The sequence below is a fragment of the Squalius cephalus genome (genome assembly GCF_949319135.1).
Source record: "Squalius cephalus genome assembly, chromosome: 1".
In the NCBI taxonomy this organism is placed as follows: domain Eukaryota; kingdom Metazoa; phylum Chordata; class Actinopteri; order Cypriniformes; family Leuciscidae; genus Squalius; species Squalius cephalus.
Window position 1 is genome coordinate 36,363,487 of NC_137122.1, and position 17,343 is coordinate 36,380,829.

The following is a 17,343-nucleotide window of genomic DNA, read 5'->3' on the forward strand; positions in this document are numbered from 1 at the left end:
TGAGTTTGTTCAACTACCATCATGGTACGGGCCCCTGATTGGACAAAAAACCTGCTTAGTGTAGGATGAGGTATCAACACTTTAGTCTGGTTTTATCAGAGAAAGACTAAATTTTTAATGCATATATCCACCAAATGCAAGTTTAGTTTAAACCACACCGTGACCCTCTCCAGCATTAGTGTATTCAACCACTTTCTGAGACTATTCTTTGACACAACATTCAAGATATACATTTTAATATGAATCATTTCAGTAAACAATTTAATTATGTAGAACTAATTTAAAAATCAATTTATAACAATCCCAAAATCAAATCTCATTTAAGTTATAAGTATCTTTCACGTACATTAATCACGAAAAATATACGAGAAAGATTAATTGTAGACATTTGGGAAATAAGAGATATATAAATTCCTTCTAATACAGAAAGGAAAGGCATCACAGAAGTCATGAAAAATATGTGTGACTGAGCGTAATTCTAAACTGATCATTTGTTAGAGCTATTTTAAGTTTTCCCAGTGTAAAATTTTTAAAATGTCTCAAAAACATTTCCAACTCAGATTCTTCTTTAAAATAAATAAAAGTTCCAGCACAGTCAGGCACTTTTAATGGAAGTTGGGCTAGAAAATAAATGCTTAAAAACAGTTTAAAAAGTATTGCCATAAACACTAATTTAAATGCCTCGTGTTAATAATTATCACATTGTAATAGGATATGGACATCAGATGGGTGTAATTTCATTGAGCAGTTAAAAATCCCCAAAGATGTAATATTTGATACTGGTGTACATACAATAAATAACCGTTACTCCTTGTTGCAGTGTAATTATACCTTTAAGTACAGAGTAATATATACTTTCTATAGGGTTAGGATTAGGAATATGATTTGGTCTAGGGTTGGTTGCATGCATAATTTACTGCTACATTGTTACATCTATAACATGTACTTAATGTAAAATAAAATGTTATAACTACTTAAAAATACAATTAGAAATAGTTTACTGTGGTTCCTTGGAAATCTTTATTACCAAAGCAATAAAATAAGATGAGAGACCATATATATTTGCTGAAAAATTTTATTACCCTCAGAACATTTACAATTTCATTTCAGCAGATAATTTAAATTACTCTTGTGAAGGTGAAGTCAAATAAAATGAAAGAGTAGAGGAAATATTCACAGTGCAAAAACATACAATTTGTAAATCAGTGTGGCCCAATGCCTGGATGACACTCTCCCGTTACGTCTGTAACAATATTATCATACTGATATAATGATATGTTCCTATCCAACTTAAACATACAAGAGATGAGGTACAAAAGGGCTTTTGCAACTCTGCAAATTTTGCAAAACTGCAATCACATTCACATTTCTAAAGTGCTTCCTCTACAATGGCCTTAATTCAAAACCATGATGTAATGAGAATCTGCAACAATTTCAAATGAGAACAAATATATTCATGAAAATTCAGAACCCAAATAACCTTTATCATTCAAGTAGCTATTCTCTTGCATTGGTGGGAGAGGTTAGCATGGTCAGACACAAAAAAATCATGTTGTTAACCAGTGAGAATTAGCAAATATAATGAAAGCTGATCCAGTCCTTTTCTGCAGAACAATCGATTCTTAAAGATATGTAAATTAAATCAATGGTTAAACCTATAAATGAATTAAACAGATACTTTTGCCTTATGTTCATCTCTTTCACTTTCATCTTTTTCCTTGTCATCTTTGTCTTTGTCCTTGCTCTTTTTGGACTTTTTTTTCTTATGTTTGTGTTTCTGTCCTTTGAGCTCTGATTCAGACTCATTACTTGTATGTTTCTTATGCTTTTTGTGTTTTTTGTGCTTCTTGTGTTTCTTCTTTTCCTTCTTCTCCTTTTTGTCCTTTTTCTTTTTTTTGCTGTCCTGACTGCCCGGAGAGCTGGGGCTGCTGCTGTGTCCATGGCTTCCAGAGGGGCTTGGACTCTGGCTGCCACTGCTGTCCCGCTCTCGTCCTCTCTGCTCCATTTTGCTCTCAGTGTCCGAAGTCTCGCTGTCACTTTCGCTGTAGTCAGGAACAAACGCAGCCTCGTCGGTTTCCCGTGCTAAATCTGATGACAGTCTCGTGGAGCGCGCCGATGGGATTTTGACGTGGTCGCCATGTACGCCACCTTTCTCTGCATCAGACCTAGGCTCTGGAGTCAAAGCTCTATGAGGAGTCCTGTGCTCCCGGTCCTTTATAGGACGCACATCAGAATGCCTAGAACCCTGGCTCTCCTTACTGCATGGCCAGTGTCCTTTGTGATCCTCTGGGCCAGTTCGTTTTGGCTCTGGGGCATTCTGCGATGATGCTCTCTTATTCCTGCTTGGACTTGGACTCCTATTAGACTCTGGTGGTGCTTCAAGTGTTTTCCTCCCAGAGTCTGTGTGCAAGTCCTTTACCCTTGAGGGCGATACTCTCCTCCTGATTGGACTTCTCTCATCTTTTGATCTTGTGCCTAAGTGGTCTCTTGCATCATCTCTATGCTCTGGTTTCCTACTGGCAAGGCCTGTTGTTGTCTCTCTACCTACTGGCTTTCTAGAGGTTGGTTCAGGCCTGTCAGCTTGCCTGTCTCTGGATGACTGGGAAGAAGAGCTCCGTTCACTGCCATGGTCACTGCCTTTCTCCTGCACATGTTCTCTCTCCTGATTAGGTACACTAGGTTTCCTTTTATCAGTTATCTCACGATCTGCAGTGCTGCAGCGGTCTCTTTCTTTCCCTCTGTCCCTTTCACGCTCTCTGTCTTTGTCAGAATCTTTCTCCTTATCACACGATGTGGGGTCCTTGGCAGGTTTGACATCTGCCTCTTTGGAGGCAGTAGGAGTTTTGTCAGCATGGGGAGACTCTTTGTCAGTTGACTTTGCAGCAGTGTTCTCCCCCGAAGGAGCAGAGCTGGATGTGTTGATGCCGTCTTTTCTAGTTGCAACCTTAGAATCATCGTCCTCAGATTCATAGTCCTCCTTTTCCCACTTGGAACGGGGCACCTGTATCATGACGATTTCGTCCTCAGCAGGGGTGGAGCTGTCATTGGTGTATTCTTCCAGGGTCTTTATCACAGTCTTCTTTAGGTCAAGCTTCTCCTCATGCTTTTTGATGGGGCTTCCTCCTGTGGAGCTGGTGCTGCCAAAGACAAAAAATATGAATAAATGGATGGTACAGAAAATAAGAGTTGTCAAGTTAATTATTAATATTTAATTTCTCTCACCTGGTGTAATCAACCAATAAGGATCCTGACCCATCAGGAACATGCACCTTCCTTCTCAATTTTCCTCTAGACTTGTCCAGCCTGCCCTTTCCTGTGGCATGAGCAGAGTCCTCAGCTGAAACTGGCCGATCAATGCTAGATATTCTCTTGCCAATTTCCCTGTTGATTTTAATCTTTCTAACAGGCTCAGGCTTAATATCCATCAGAGACGGAATAGCTACTTTCTCCTTCTCAATTGGCCTTTCACTCTCCAGTCTGGGTTTAGGTTTTGGAGAGCTTTTGGCCATGTCAACTTCAATTTTTGCTATTTTTACCGGAGGGACATCCAGGTCTTTTGCAGATGGCTTGTCATCTTTCCGTTTCTTTTTATCCTGTTTGGCATCTTCTCTTGATGCCTTGGTGTGCATCTTCTCCTCAGTTTTCACAGGCTTCTCTGGCTCTTTTTTGGGGACTTTCCCATCTTTGTCAGATACTTTGTCTTGCTTTGGAAGGTCTTTCACCAATTCCTTCCTGCTTTTGAGCTCATCTTTGATGGGCTTCTGCTCCTGGTGGTGTTTAATGGGCCTAGACTGCATCAACTTGCGTGGGAGCATGAGTTTGGACTCTGAAGACTGAGGTTTACTTATTTCAGATTTGTGGGATGGTTCGTCTTTGACTCTCTTAATGGCTGGTTCAGTGGGAGCCCCCTTCTCTCGCGGTGCATCTGATTCCTTTTCTCTAACAGGCTTTGACATCTTTCCTGATGCTTCCTTCTGCCCACTGCTTTCAGACCTTCGTTTACCTTTGTCAGATTTGCTTTTAGTCCTCTCTTTCTTCTCCTTTTCAGGAGTACTCTTGTAGGGCACTGCAGCACTATCCATGGGCTCATCCCTGACAGGTGTGGCATCATCACGGCTTGAATTAATCAGCATGGAGTCCCCTTTACGATCATCTTTTCTGGAATCATCCATAGAGTCGGAGTGGCTGAAGAGATCACCATCGTCTCTCTTCTTTTTGCGATGTTTCTTATGTTTCAGAGATTTGGGGTCTGTAGCGGTGCTGCCACTTGGTTCTCTGTCCTTGATAGATTTCGAAGACTCTTTGTTAAGTCCTCTCCCTGCTCCAGTGGTGTTGACATGAAGGTGGCCATACTTCTCAGCACACTTTTCTTGGTATGTCATGGCAACTCTGCCTCTTGGAGGAACACTGTGGCTCTGAGGTGGTGGCGGGTAATCCTCCCGACGTCCCCTGGCGTAGGGGGAGTTTTCTCTTGGTCGGGGAGGAGCAAAACGCTCAGGAGTAAAGGGATCTCTGCTGCCTGGAACACGGCCCCTCATTTGACCACTTGGTGGGTTGTTATAACTCTTAAGGTATTTGTCGTACCACTCCCTGTATTCTCTTTCCCACTCTCTGTATCGCTCTCTCTCATAGGGGTCACTCTGGTCTACGTTTCGACCATAATAAGCCTTAGCATCATAAGGAGGGAGCTCTCTGTACCTCCCTGTGTATTTGCGCTCACCCTCATTTTGAGAAGGGGGAGGGAGTTTCTTGCTGGGACTGTGATTTCTATACATTGGAGATCTGGAGCGAGAACGATAGATTCCACTCCCCATCCCACTCATCTCCCGACCCCTATACGATGGAGATCTACTGTGGGAGCGATGGTATGTAGGAGTGCGTGACCTGGATCGATAGCTACGGCTTCGACCTCGGCCCCTGCGGGAGTATGGTGAGCGAGAGAAGGAGCGTGATCGGGAACGAGAGCGTGATCTTGACCGAGACCGGGATGGTGATCGAGAGTAGGAGCGTGGTGATCTGGACCGAGAGCGAGATTTTGAATAGGAATATGATGAGCCACTGTAGGAGGAACCCCTGTATGGAGATTTTGATCTGAAAAAGGAAAGCAAATTAGGACAATTTAGTTGAAGCCAAACATTTCCCATCAAAAATGACAGTTTACTGGTGGACCTGTATTTATCCTAACCTAGAGTAGGATCGCCTTCTCTCCTTCTGGATCTTTCTATACTCCAAAAGCTCTTTGGCAAAGTCATTGGTAAACTCTTCAAGTTTGGACGACTTCTCCCTGGTAACGAATCGACATTGGGAACTATTTATCAAAGACAGGAAGGAAATAAAACTTTGCAGTTAAAATTTGGTTATTCATTACAACACACATGATTATTAGGAGTGAGAGGGAAGAATCCACACAATACTCCACACAATCCATATTTAATTAAAAGGTAACTCAAAAGACACAAATAAATCATGATGCTTCAATCAAAACAACTATAACCATTTTCATCTATATGAGGAATGAGCCAAGTAACCATTTCAAAAAATAAATCAAATGTGTATATATATATATATATATACACATACATACATACATATAAAATTATAGTGTTAGAAGTCTACATACTCTTCTTTAAGTCTACGCTGCTGGCGGTAAAACTCCTCCTTGGATAGAAAAGGTGCTGCTGGCATAGAAGAGATAGGGTTGGCTATAGGTGGCTGGGCACCAGGAGGCACCCACGGAGCTGTCACAGGTGGTACAGGTGGAAATACAGGTGGTGGAATGTTGAAGGGAGGGGGTGGCTGCTGTCCTGGAGGATACTGTATGGGATACTGCTGAGGAACAACACCAGGAGGCTGAGGCATAGGGTGTGGTGGAGGAGGAAATAGAGCAGGAGGGCCATAAACTGGAGGGATAACAGGCGGAAGATTTTGCACTGGTGGAGGCTGTGTTCTTGGTGGTCGCTCACTAGGAGCTCTCCCTCGATTTGTGGACCTGATAGGATAAATAGACTGGAGTCAAGTATTCATCTTTTTTGGATCAAGCTGATATTATTTAAAGATTTTACTCTTTGATACTTACGGATCCCACGCAGGACGGCTTCCAGTTGGCCTTGGTCCACTAGTCCTTGGCTGTCCTAAAAAGGGGAACAATTGTAAATAATTAAAAACCACCATGTCAACAAAAACAAACAAACAAAACAACACCTAGATAGTGCCGATATTTTCTTACCTGGTCTGTGCATGTGGTGCTGAGGCATATTCGGCTTCCCAATCACTGGGACATGGAATCCCTAGGCAAAACAAACAGGGGGGAATCACTAAATTGTACTCATGGAAAAAGGATAAAGGCTGCACAGTAAATCTCCCCAAATCTCCCTACTTGGCTCGTCTGTTTTTGCAGAACAGAATTCAAATTATATTCTATTGTTTGCAACATTGTAAGTGAACAATTTTTATCTGACAAAGAAAAAAATGCTGCACATTGCATCTAAAATGTAATTTACTCAATATTTTAGTATTAACAGAATTACTCTTGCTCATGTAATATGGCTCTATTAGTCTATGTAATTCTCTATTATTAGCTAACTTAAAACACTGTAAAAAGGTGATACCTTTGAAAAAGATGAAGTTGTCGGGACAGAGGGTTCTGAAGGCGGCACAACAGTAGATGCTGAGACCTCTGGTTCCCTGAAAAACAAAACAAAAAAACAACAACCTTTAACAAGTGCATAGACATAAGAGTCCGGTACCTCATGTTTTACACAACCAGTGGATGCTCTGAAGTGCTAGAAAATTATTTACTTAGATGAAGGAGGGTCATCCTGCTTAGCAGAGTGCTGAGGAGAGTTCACCACAGGGCTATAGTTTGATGCTCCAGGTGCAGTGCTGCTGTGTACAGTAGAGCTGCTAGAAGAAGGTGGGGTACTGGAGGGCTGATGAGTGCTAACAGGAGATAAAGGGGCAGCAGGTGTGCTTTGGGGAGGGCTGCTATCAGCTGTTGAGCTCGGAACATTGGCCATAAGAGGGTCCTGCTGGCGTGAGGTTGCCAGTCTCAGAGGTGGCCGCTGGGCAGTAGCCTGTGTTTGGGCTCCTTGTGTAGCAGCTGCAGCTTTTCGAATCCTCTTGGTATAACCGGTTTCATTCCTAAAATTATTCACTGCCTGGGGTTGGAAAGAAAAGGTTGTGTTAATGTTCTACTATATTAAGTTAGAAGCAAGAACACAGGACTTTAACAATGATTAAGATAGGGATTTCTTACTTGGCGCAAAAATTTGTTCGCGATCAAAGCATCAGGAGATACATCTGATTGTTTGCAGGTTGGGCAAACATGTTCGTCAGACTCCAGCAAACATGTCCGAATACCTGCGGTCAAAAGACTGTAAGCTTTCAAAAGTCAAAAACACTTCACCTTTCTGACAATTGTTTGTACAGACACTTACACTCATCACAGTAGCTATTTCCACAGCAGGGGATAACCACAGCATCTGTCATTAGATCCTTGCAGATCAAACACAGCAGCTCATCAGGCACAGGATCTTCCTCCTCTGAAGATGAAGATTGATTTTGGGGCAAGAATGGTGGCTTCTCTTTTTTCCCAATGGCATAGGCCTCACTAAAAGTAAGCATAATATGATTAATGAAATTGGCACGTTGAGGCCACTACTCTGATGGTTTTGCATGATTGTGTCAGAAGTGAAAAATTTCCTTTAACACAATCACTTACAGGAAGGCCAAGTATACTCACGCATCAATAGTAGGAATGGCATATATTCCACTGTTGGTCAACATGACTCCCTTTCTGTTTGGATCATCAACCTCCACCATGAAACTCCGAGGAATTCCTGTGCTTTTCTTTATCCGTTGAGGAGCTTCAAAACTTCGATCCTGCTAACGCATGGTTGATATGCAAGATTAAATTTCTTCTCTGACCAAATAAGCATACTATGGTAATAAAATGCTTACGCACACAAAAAGTTATAGTAAGCGTCACCAAGTTCAAATAAATTGTAATGTTAAAACAGCTGTGGTAATGAAAACCCAATTACCCCATTCGTTGGGCAGTTTCGGATATAATGTCCAGTTTTTCCACAACGAAAGCATGTGTAGTTTGGTGGAGGTGGACCAACAAGCTTCTTTGCATAACTAATGAATAGAGATGTCATGTTAGAATTGACACTGAGTAATTTAAATAAAAAGTCTATGTCTTGAATTGCATACTTACTGGATAGGGTCATACTCATGGTTGGACTGAGACATCATTGCTTTTATTTTGTCTTCCTCTGAAGCATTTGTTTCAGCAAGATTGGCTGTCTGTTTAACAGGTAATAATGTTTTCACATAAAATCAATGTTGGAATGTTCAATCGAGCCCAGAGTTTTACTGAAACCTTGTCCTGTAAGAAGCAGCTTCTTGCCTCTATCAGTGCGTGATCTTTAAAAATACTAAAACGTAAATTATGAGTACCACCTCAGGCCTTGAAATGACAACACCCATTTCAAATTAACCATAGCAAAAGAGCATAAATATAAAATTCATAATCAAAAGACAATCGACGACTCATGCAAGACTTAATACCAACTACACACATGCATTGCCCATTGTCTAAGAGTTTTTTCCTCCATTTATTTAGTTTTATTGGAATGTCTCTTGGGGATGTGTCAGATGAACACAAGATTTCACACTAACACACGAAATGCAGTCATAGCAGAAGACATGTACACAGTACCAAATTACAATGGCATGATCAACCTGAAATTCAAACTTGCTGTTGTACCAAAATTACACTATATTGTGAAGTATTTTGACATAAGAATAAATACAATTAACCATTATCCATAATAGAGCAAATGCTGGTGGTGTTTTTAAAGCCCAGTATATAGAAAAATATAGTTTTGTGAAGACTGCTCATATTGCTCTTAAAATAAATAAATAAATAAAAATCCTCAAGTGAGGGAATTTTAAAAATCCAGAGATTTGATCTTCAATGGGAAAAAAAGAGAACAAAAAGATCACAACAGGATTCCAGAGTGCTTCATTTTTCAATTAAGAAAAAAAAACCCACCACCTGCAATTAGAATAATGTGGGCAAGAGGCTTATACAGTATTCCATTCCACACTGATAAAAGGCAGTTGGCTCACTCTTTACAGGACCAGGCTTTCACACAAGTATCAACACAATTATCAAACAATGAGCATATATCATTAATAACTCAATATTAATCATACAATTAAAATTAATGTAATTACTGATATGCAGCAAAATACAAAACGCTAAATTCTAACTATAATTCCTGACAAGCAAGTTTCTGACTAATGCAAAACATACAATTTCACAGAGTATTACACAACCAATTTCACTTAACATTCTAAGCATACATAAGCTAGATGTGACAAACCACAAGATTTGACAAAACAAAATTATATTGCACACTTGTGCCTACATTATGGCTTGCCAAATCCAAAACACGGAAGTTAGATACAGTAGAACAGTGTATCAAGTAGTTACAGAGTTTAAAATACCTTTGAAAGCAGGGCCAGTGAAATGGATGAAGAATCATCAATCTGTCATCGGAAAGAAAACATTAAAACAAAGAGGGGTTGACCACTATGACAAGGCACAAATCTATCATGCCCAATAGAGAGAATTTGGACAAATAAGTCTTCAAAGTTAACACTGTATAAACACAATTAGTAGTATTACAACCAAATCCTAATGGAAAGACATGAAATTTATTTTAAAAGCATTTAAAAATATAAACCATAGTTAATAGAACATTACATATTTTATCTTGATTAAGTTCATCACTAGGGTTGTCACGGTACCAAAGTTTTGCGGTTCTCGGTACCAGAGCAAAAACTGTTGAATCAAGTACTTCAAAATGTTTTGTTCCGTTAAAGGAATAGTTCACTTTGAAATAATTTTGGTATGTTTTAGCTTACCTCAAGGGCATCCAAGATGTAGGTGTCTTTGTTTCCGCAGTAGTTTCAATTTTGATATTTTTAGGTCAAACCGTTCTTGTCTGTCAGTCATATAATGCAGGTCTATGGTCACCACCTCAAAGAGCATGCACAGAGAAGTCCAAATTAAACAATTCCCCATCGTAAGTACACATTGATGGCCTAAGACACGAAACGAGCGGTTTGTGTGAGAAAACGAACAGTATTTATATCGTTTTTACCTCTTGTACACTTTCTGGCGCTTGCGCAGACTAAAGGCCTGTTCACACCGGGACGAATTTCGGGCGCGATATTCGCCGACGTTTAACGCCTCGTGACTAAACAAAGGGCGCCAATGTGAGTGTGCACACCGACGCGAAAAACGCCACGCGTAAAAGCGTCATTTTTTAAAAAACGCCTCGGGTTCGTTTTTTTTATTTGACGCGCTGCGTCAAAAACTGTCCGACCAATGAGATTGGCGCTTTTGCTCACGTGTCTGGAGCTTGTGAAGTTACAGTAAAACACAACTTGGGGGCGCTCAAACACAAAACGGTCTTGCCGAGCACACATACAAAACAGAGAAGAAGATATACGCCAAGTAGCGTCTCTACACTGTTATACTGTCTATGGTCTACACTGCCGGGAAGAAATAAGACGAGGAAGATGCAAGGCAAGATGAATGTAGAGCTGCTGGTCTCGGTGTCGGAACATAAAGAACTATATGACAAACGCAACAGCGACTACAAAAATCTTGATAAAAGAGAACTGTTATGGAGTGGTATTGCACCTTGTGTACCGGGGTATTTCTGTTTTACATTAAGCGCCATCTAATGTCAGGGAATGAATTTGCATGTTCACTCGGCTCATCGTCAGCGAAAATCGCTTGGGTGTGAACAAAAAACGCGTTGAAAAACGCTGGCGAATAACGCGTGCCGATATTCGTCCCGGTGTGTAGGGTGCTTAAGCCAGAACGTGCGCACACGTCACACACCAGGAAGCACGCGTGCCCTCAGATCACTTGGACGTGGTTGTGTACAAGAGGTAAAAACGATATACTGTTCGTTTTCTCACACAAACCGCTCGTTTCGTGTCTTAGGCCATCAATGTGTACTTACGATGGGGAATTGTTTAATTTGGACTCTGTGCATGCTCTTTGAGACAGTGACCATAGACCTGCATGATGTGACTGTCAGACAAGAACGGTTTGACCTAAAAATATCAAAATTGAAACTACTGCGGAAACAAAGACACCTACATCTTGGATGCCCTTGAGGTAAGCTAAAACATACCAAAATTTAATTTCAAAGTGAACTATCCCTTTAAGTCTCGTCCGTTGATTATCACTGTAAATTGCAGTTTCACATTCAATCATGCATGTAAAAACAGCTGTCAATCCAGAAACTTTGCAGTGTACTTGGCAGCATGAAAAAATGTATTTGTATTTAGACTGTGAAGAGCCCTTAATAATCACTAAGACTGTCAATCTCTGAAGCGCAAGCTCACTGAATTCTGCACTCTTGGCGAAAACTTGCGTTATAACAAACAAATCAAAAACAAGTCTTAAAAACAAGTCTTAATTGTACAATGAATCTCTTATTTACATCGTGTTTACACTGTTGGTTATAATGATAGGATTTGTGAGTATGCGGCTCACGTAGAACAAATCCAAACTTTGTGAGCTTTCAGAGGTGTTAGGCAAATTTTGACTAGCACCTCTAATAGGCCATCGTGTTCACGTGCTCAACAGATATGATTGTGATTGGCTACAAAACGCTTGTAAATACACGTTGCAAATAGAAACCTTTGATGCTCAGAGCACTCAAACGAGTTAGTATGAAAGCAGCATGTATCAGCAGGTACAGAATATACCCGGTACTAGAGAAATGCTGGTATCGTCAACATTTTTGTTTGTACCGACTGGTACATTTGACAACACTAGTCATAACCAATTAATGGACATTTTTGAGCTTTGAATCACTGAACATGTGAAAAAAGTATAGCTTTATAGCCATGTTTTGCAGACCACGGCAATTACTTGTAATATAAGAAAGATGTAACTCATCAAAAAACCCTATGGAAAGTGAACACACAGGGCCTTAAGAAAGATGTGAGGGAGTTAAACACTGAAGTTTTATTGTACAGTAAGTCATATAAAAAATGCAATTTATTCATATAGAAAATATAACTAATACAACAGGCCATATAGGATATGAAATGTGTATTTAAAACTGTTCACTGGAATGAAGTACTTTTGTAAATAAGTGTCCTACATAATGTGCCTTGTAGCGCGTCAATTCTTTTATAGCTAGTTTGGGTCTCAACATCACATAAGTACATGGGAGAGAAGCAAACTACAAGTGCTATCACAAAGAATTTTTTTTTTTTTTGCATAGTTCATCTGTCACACTGGCCGGTTGCATAAACCATTTAGACTAGTCTTAAAAGTTAATCTAAATTTTTCCTTCAAGACTGGTCCTAATTTTTTAAGTCAGTTACATAAAAAGGTAGATTGGTCTTATTGGATTTGAAAAAGTAGGTCAAACCAGTTCAAGACACAGTCTTGGTACAGTCTTAACCACATGGTGGCTAAGTTTATGCAACTGGCCCAGTAGCTGATTTGCATACATTAGAAAGAAGACATCAAATATGGAAAAAAAGTACAAGTCACATGATTCAAATATGAATAAGCAGATTTCTGTGGAGAATTAAAATACAATGTTCAAAAAAAGATAAATTGTTCGAATAACCACACTTTAGCACAATTCGCCATGTCAGAATGACACAAAATCTAGCTGAAACGATCTGTAATCACAAAAGTTGTGCCCAAAAATCACCCTCTCACTGATACCGACTTTTTACCAATCCAACCCCCCCCCCCCCCCCCCCAATCGTTGAATAAATCGCTGGTCTGGAATTTCACCCAAATGTGTTTTCTTCCGTTTCCCAACATATTGTGTAAAATAAAGCAATAAGCTACACAAACCAAATGTAATTTTACAAAGGGTAAGAACTATTGCCATCACATTATAGTTGAGCAACTGTTTATTTGCAGTAGTCAAAGTGTCTATATAGGCCTAAGATGTACAATTTCTGCAACAATTGGCTCTCTTAAAATAAATTTGAAAAAATTATATAAACGTAAATTAGATTGAGAATTCACAGATAATTTAGTGTACAGTTTTAACTAGAACAGGGAATTTAAATTAAGTTGTACAACTAAAGGTAATTTGTTTTCCATGAACGAAAATTTAATAATTAAAACTACATAAGAGCCAAGTCTCGTTTGATTATCCTTTGAACGCTAAGAGTCAGTTTCCAAAACACTGAGCCAAGTCAAGAACAAATCGCCTGTAAAAAATACATGATTCACCTTGTCAGTTAGTCCAAGGCAAGGCTCATTATGTTTTAGGTAATACACTTTGATAAAAAAAACACTCAGTCTCTCGCACACTCATACATCCACACAACTAAATCAAACTATTGTGCCTTATAATAGCAATTGAGTAAACATAAGTAGTCAGACACTGAAGCTGTATGATACAAGGTGAAGTTAATAAATAACACAATGTATTTTTTTTATTTAAAATCAAACAAACAAAACAAAATAAAACACAGCTTTTTACAGATGTGTCACTTTAAGGACAAACAAATTGAACATTGGCCATGTTCAAGTATTATGTAGATCAATATGATCTTACACTACACTGTACAACAGAATTCATATTTGTAGATGACTTATTCAATGTGAAACAGTGTATTAGCATGCGCACAGACTTCTGTACACACTGGAAATTGTATAAAAACATGAAAATCAATGCAACAGCTTTAGCGAATCACACAATATAAACATTAAGCTCAACACACTTTGTTATCTTCAAACAGGTTTCAAAGACAACATTGAGGAGCATTAGAATTTTCTTAAATTATTTCAAGACAAAGCAACTGCTGAGGAGTTTGAAAATGTGTGTAATGAGACAAGGAAATGAGGTGTTTTTACATACTGCTTTTGAAGATCCACTTGGTTCAGATCGATCGCTGCAAAACAAAACAAAAAAAGAGGTTACCTTCCAATTAAAATGACTCAACACTGATGATTCTTCAACATTAACTGCAAGGCCACATTCAAACTGCTTAACTGAAATGAGGAGCATTTCTGAAGTTGCCAATTACGCTCTGCTAAGGCTAAAAAAAGGATAGGGGCGAATTCAGGTTGATTAGGACACTTTTTCCAACCAAGTCATCTCAAAGGGATTCAGGGTGATTGGGACACTTTAAAGGGATAGTTCACCCAAAAATAAGAATTCTGTCTTAACAGAGGGTGAACAATCCCTTTAAAGTATCCCAATCACCCTGAATTCACCCCTATTGGATTTTTTTCAACCTGCCTACAAAAAATAAAGATCACCAATTTATATTCAGACATTTAAAGAATACTTCAAATAAATAGTCGTTTGAATATTGCCTTTTAACCCGTATGACTTCCAGGGAACGCAAATGTAGTTTGTTAATAGCAGCAGCAATATTCACAATTGCTCATAATACAATGAAAATACAGTTTGGGGCAGGTTTGACTCCAAATGCCATTGTTTATCCACTACTTTTATCAAATCACAGCACATTAAGTTCAAAAAACTTTCGAGAACGAAAGTTTGGATTAACATTAGGGCAATTTTAGTTATTGGGTGAACTGTTGAACCTAAAGGCTCTGCTTTGAGAACATACTTACAAAAGACAATATAAAACACTGCAAGAGCAGATGGAAAAAGCAAATTAAAGTGTTAGTGTACTTACATGACATATGTTTTGCTTGTCGACTTAAGCCCTCCAATAGGGATTCGTCTGATGATGACAGACGAGTTTTTGGGGATGAGGGCTCCATCATCAGTGTATTCTGTAAGCAAAGGCAAGAACAACAAAGCCATTAATCAACATGCCACATTTTCCATTATTTTTTCTAACCGATCCCACGGAGAGGAAACGACGCGTAAACTCGTAAATACAAAATGGAGTCTTCACTACACGACAAGTATGCGGGCAAAATCAAAATTTAAATTGAATTAATATTCATAAATATACTACCGAAATATTCATGACAGTTTATACCACAAACGTAATAATTCGACTTAAATAACTAAGACAACGCTGTTGGCCCTCAGGATTTGGCCTTGTTACCGTACGCTTAGCTAACGTTAGCATAACTACATTAGCTTTGAGCTTACTACAGTAGCTAATAAAGACAAACTGAAATGTATTATACATGTAGTCTTTCAGGTCACGTAAATATTCGTTTTAGTTTTAAGCAACCTCAAAAATTGTGTGTAAGCAACTCATTTGCCCAGCTTACCTTCTTTAGTTTGAGCGTTGGTGATTTGTAGGTCGCAATCCGCGGCCTTCAGCTTTTCTCGCCCCATGATCTGGCGTTTCAAATCACTGAGCGTGATGTGAAGGCCATCAAAGGTGACCGTATCGTAGTTAAGTTTAGAAGAAAACTTGTAATGGACACAAGACATGTTTAAACAATCCTTGTGGTCAGATACCACCACACACAACCAAACTCAACTACAATTCGCACGATCGCGTGGGCTCTCCCAGCGATCAACCTTACTCAATGTCAGTTTATCAGCTTAACAATTCAAGCATAATAAAAGCCATATTTGCTCATCTCAACACTCTCTTTAATAAAGAGTCACCACTAAAGAGGTCGTGTGGATTTTGCCTCAAGTGAATAACTGCGATTTGAAAATATCAAGTGTTCAAAGAGATTGTGATCAAGTGCAACACGCAATCTTAATGACGCAAGTGACTTTTAGTCCACGGAATTCCCCGGCCGAAGCCAGAAATTCTCCTGCGGTTTCTCAAAGTCCCAGGACCATATGGCGGTTAGCCGTGAGCTGTCCGTAAGGTCCAACTCTGACAAAGAAATAAAGAGTTCAAACGGTGTCCGTATGGGTGAAAGTGTAGAGTCCTGGCAAAAATGTCGCCCAAGTGTCCGCGTCAAAGTTCCTCCGAAATGTGTGTTCGGTGTAGTCCAAATTTCACCAAAACACACACCGACGTAGTTTGAAGCAAGGCCTGAAACAATGTGCTAGCAGCTAGTGTGATCAACCTAAAATGGCGTCCATCACACATGCAAAAAAAACAACAAAAGACTAACTGTTACAGCAAAACCATTACAAAACGCTAAAACAAGATGAGCAAGAAAAACGGTCCTCCTTTTATCAAAATACTGCCGCGGTAATCCAGTCGCCCCGTCGTAAACACTGGTGACCACATAGATGTTTAAATCACAGATTGACCGTGCTGACTACATGCGATTTCGAAAACAACTCGACGACTGCACGCATTCGAGGGGTTTCCGCAGACAACGCAGGGGCAAAGAATAAAGACGTTACTAGGCGGGGCAAAACGACTACGCATGCGCAGAGACTACCAATTGCGGAACGTCAACATCTATTGTAAGAATGGCAACAGTAATACAAATAATACATACAAACCTTACTCAAATCACATAAATATGACCTTTTGTAAATGTAAAGATCGTTTTCAGATTGCATTGTTTCATTAAATGACAGAACATGTTTGTTAGTAGATGTATGCAACATTTTGGCCCAACTTTAAAAATAAATAGGCTACATTGCTTTTCTGTTTCTTTACATTGGTCACCAAAGCCAAATAATAGCCTATATAAAATGCATGAATCAAAAATTATCAGACAAAATGTTTTGGTAAAAGATCAAACTGTAGGCTACAGCTGTCTAGTTAGCAGCACTTTATAAAAGTTGCACTTCGCATAAAAATCCGTTTAAATTTCTTTGTGTAATTATTTGCTTGGGATAATAATTAGCTACATTTTAATTGACTATATTTTACTATATTAATTATTAGGCTACAAGTGTAAATGATTTCAACCCACTTATAAGGAGATGAATTATGATTTATAACCACCAGATGGCGGGCTATACAAATTCTCGTAGTAGCCCACGTCATTCTAGAGATATTGTGCTGCTTGTAGCATTAAACAAACATGCACTCTTGTCTATTTTTTAATATGTTCAATCTGAAACCAAAAACGATTTCAAGTATAACACTTATATTTTATTTTAGTTCTTTGTTAATCACAGGCTACAATGTTAAATAGCAATGCAATTTAATTTTCATGGCCTTTTAAAGATTTCAAGAGACGTCATCTTCAGTTTTTACTTAATCAAAATGCTTATCTGTTGCAAACTGTTGCACTTAGAGAAACAAAGAGTCTGCATAACTCCAATATTGTTCAGAAAATATGACAGTAATTTTTGCTCAACAATCCCTGTTCATGTGTGGGATTTAATCTGTCGTGACAAGAAAGCTAGCTAAGTCAACCAATGCCAGCAAAATGTTTATTTTCAGAAAGCATCTGTGCACTATTTA

The 17,343-nt window shown here is 39.2% G+C and overlaps 1 protein-coding gene across 4 annotated transcripts; it reads right to left on the reverse strand.

The window, feature by feature from the left end:
* Positions 1 to 1,064: 1,064 nt before the first annotated feature.
* rbbp6 (retinoblastoma binding protein 6) lies at positions 1,065 to 16,284 on the reverse strand. 4 transcript variants are annotated; one of them, XM_079887762.1, is made up of 17 exons: positions 15,278 to 16,284; positions 14,725 to 14,824; positions 13,935 to 13,968; positions 9,517 to 9,558; positions 8,219 to 8,307; positions 8,043 to 8,139; positions 7,742 to 7,881; positions 7,437 to 7,609; positions 7,256 to 7,359; positions 6,799 to 7,157; positions 6,609 to 6,684; positions 6,227 to 6,287; positions 6,077 to 6,131; positions 5,621 to 5,989; positions 5,186 to 5,308; positions 3,223 to 5,091; positions 1,065 to 3,137 (listed from the first exon to the last, which is right to left on the reverse strand). In XM_079887762.1, the coding sequence occupies exons 1-17, from the start codon at positions 15,441 to 15,443 to the stop codon at positions 1,667 to 1,669; spliced, it is 5,328 nt and encodes a 1,775-aa protein (XP_079743888.1). In that variant the 5' UTR covers positions 15,444 to 16,284; the 3' UTR covers positions 1,065 to 1,666. The 4 variants fall into 4 exon arrangements, with proteins under 4 accessions (XP_079743888.1, XP_079743889.1, XP_079743887.1 ...); XM_079887763.1 differs by having other exon boundaries at positions 5,186 to 5,284; positions 7,742 to 7,884; XM_079887761.1 differs by having other exon boundaries at positions 7,742 to 7,884.
* Positions 16,285 to 17,343: the final 1,059 nt, after the last annotated feature.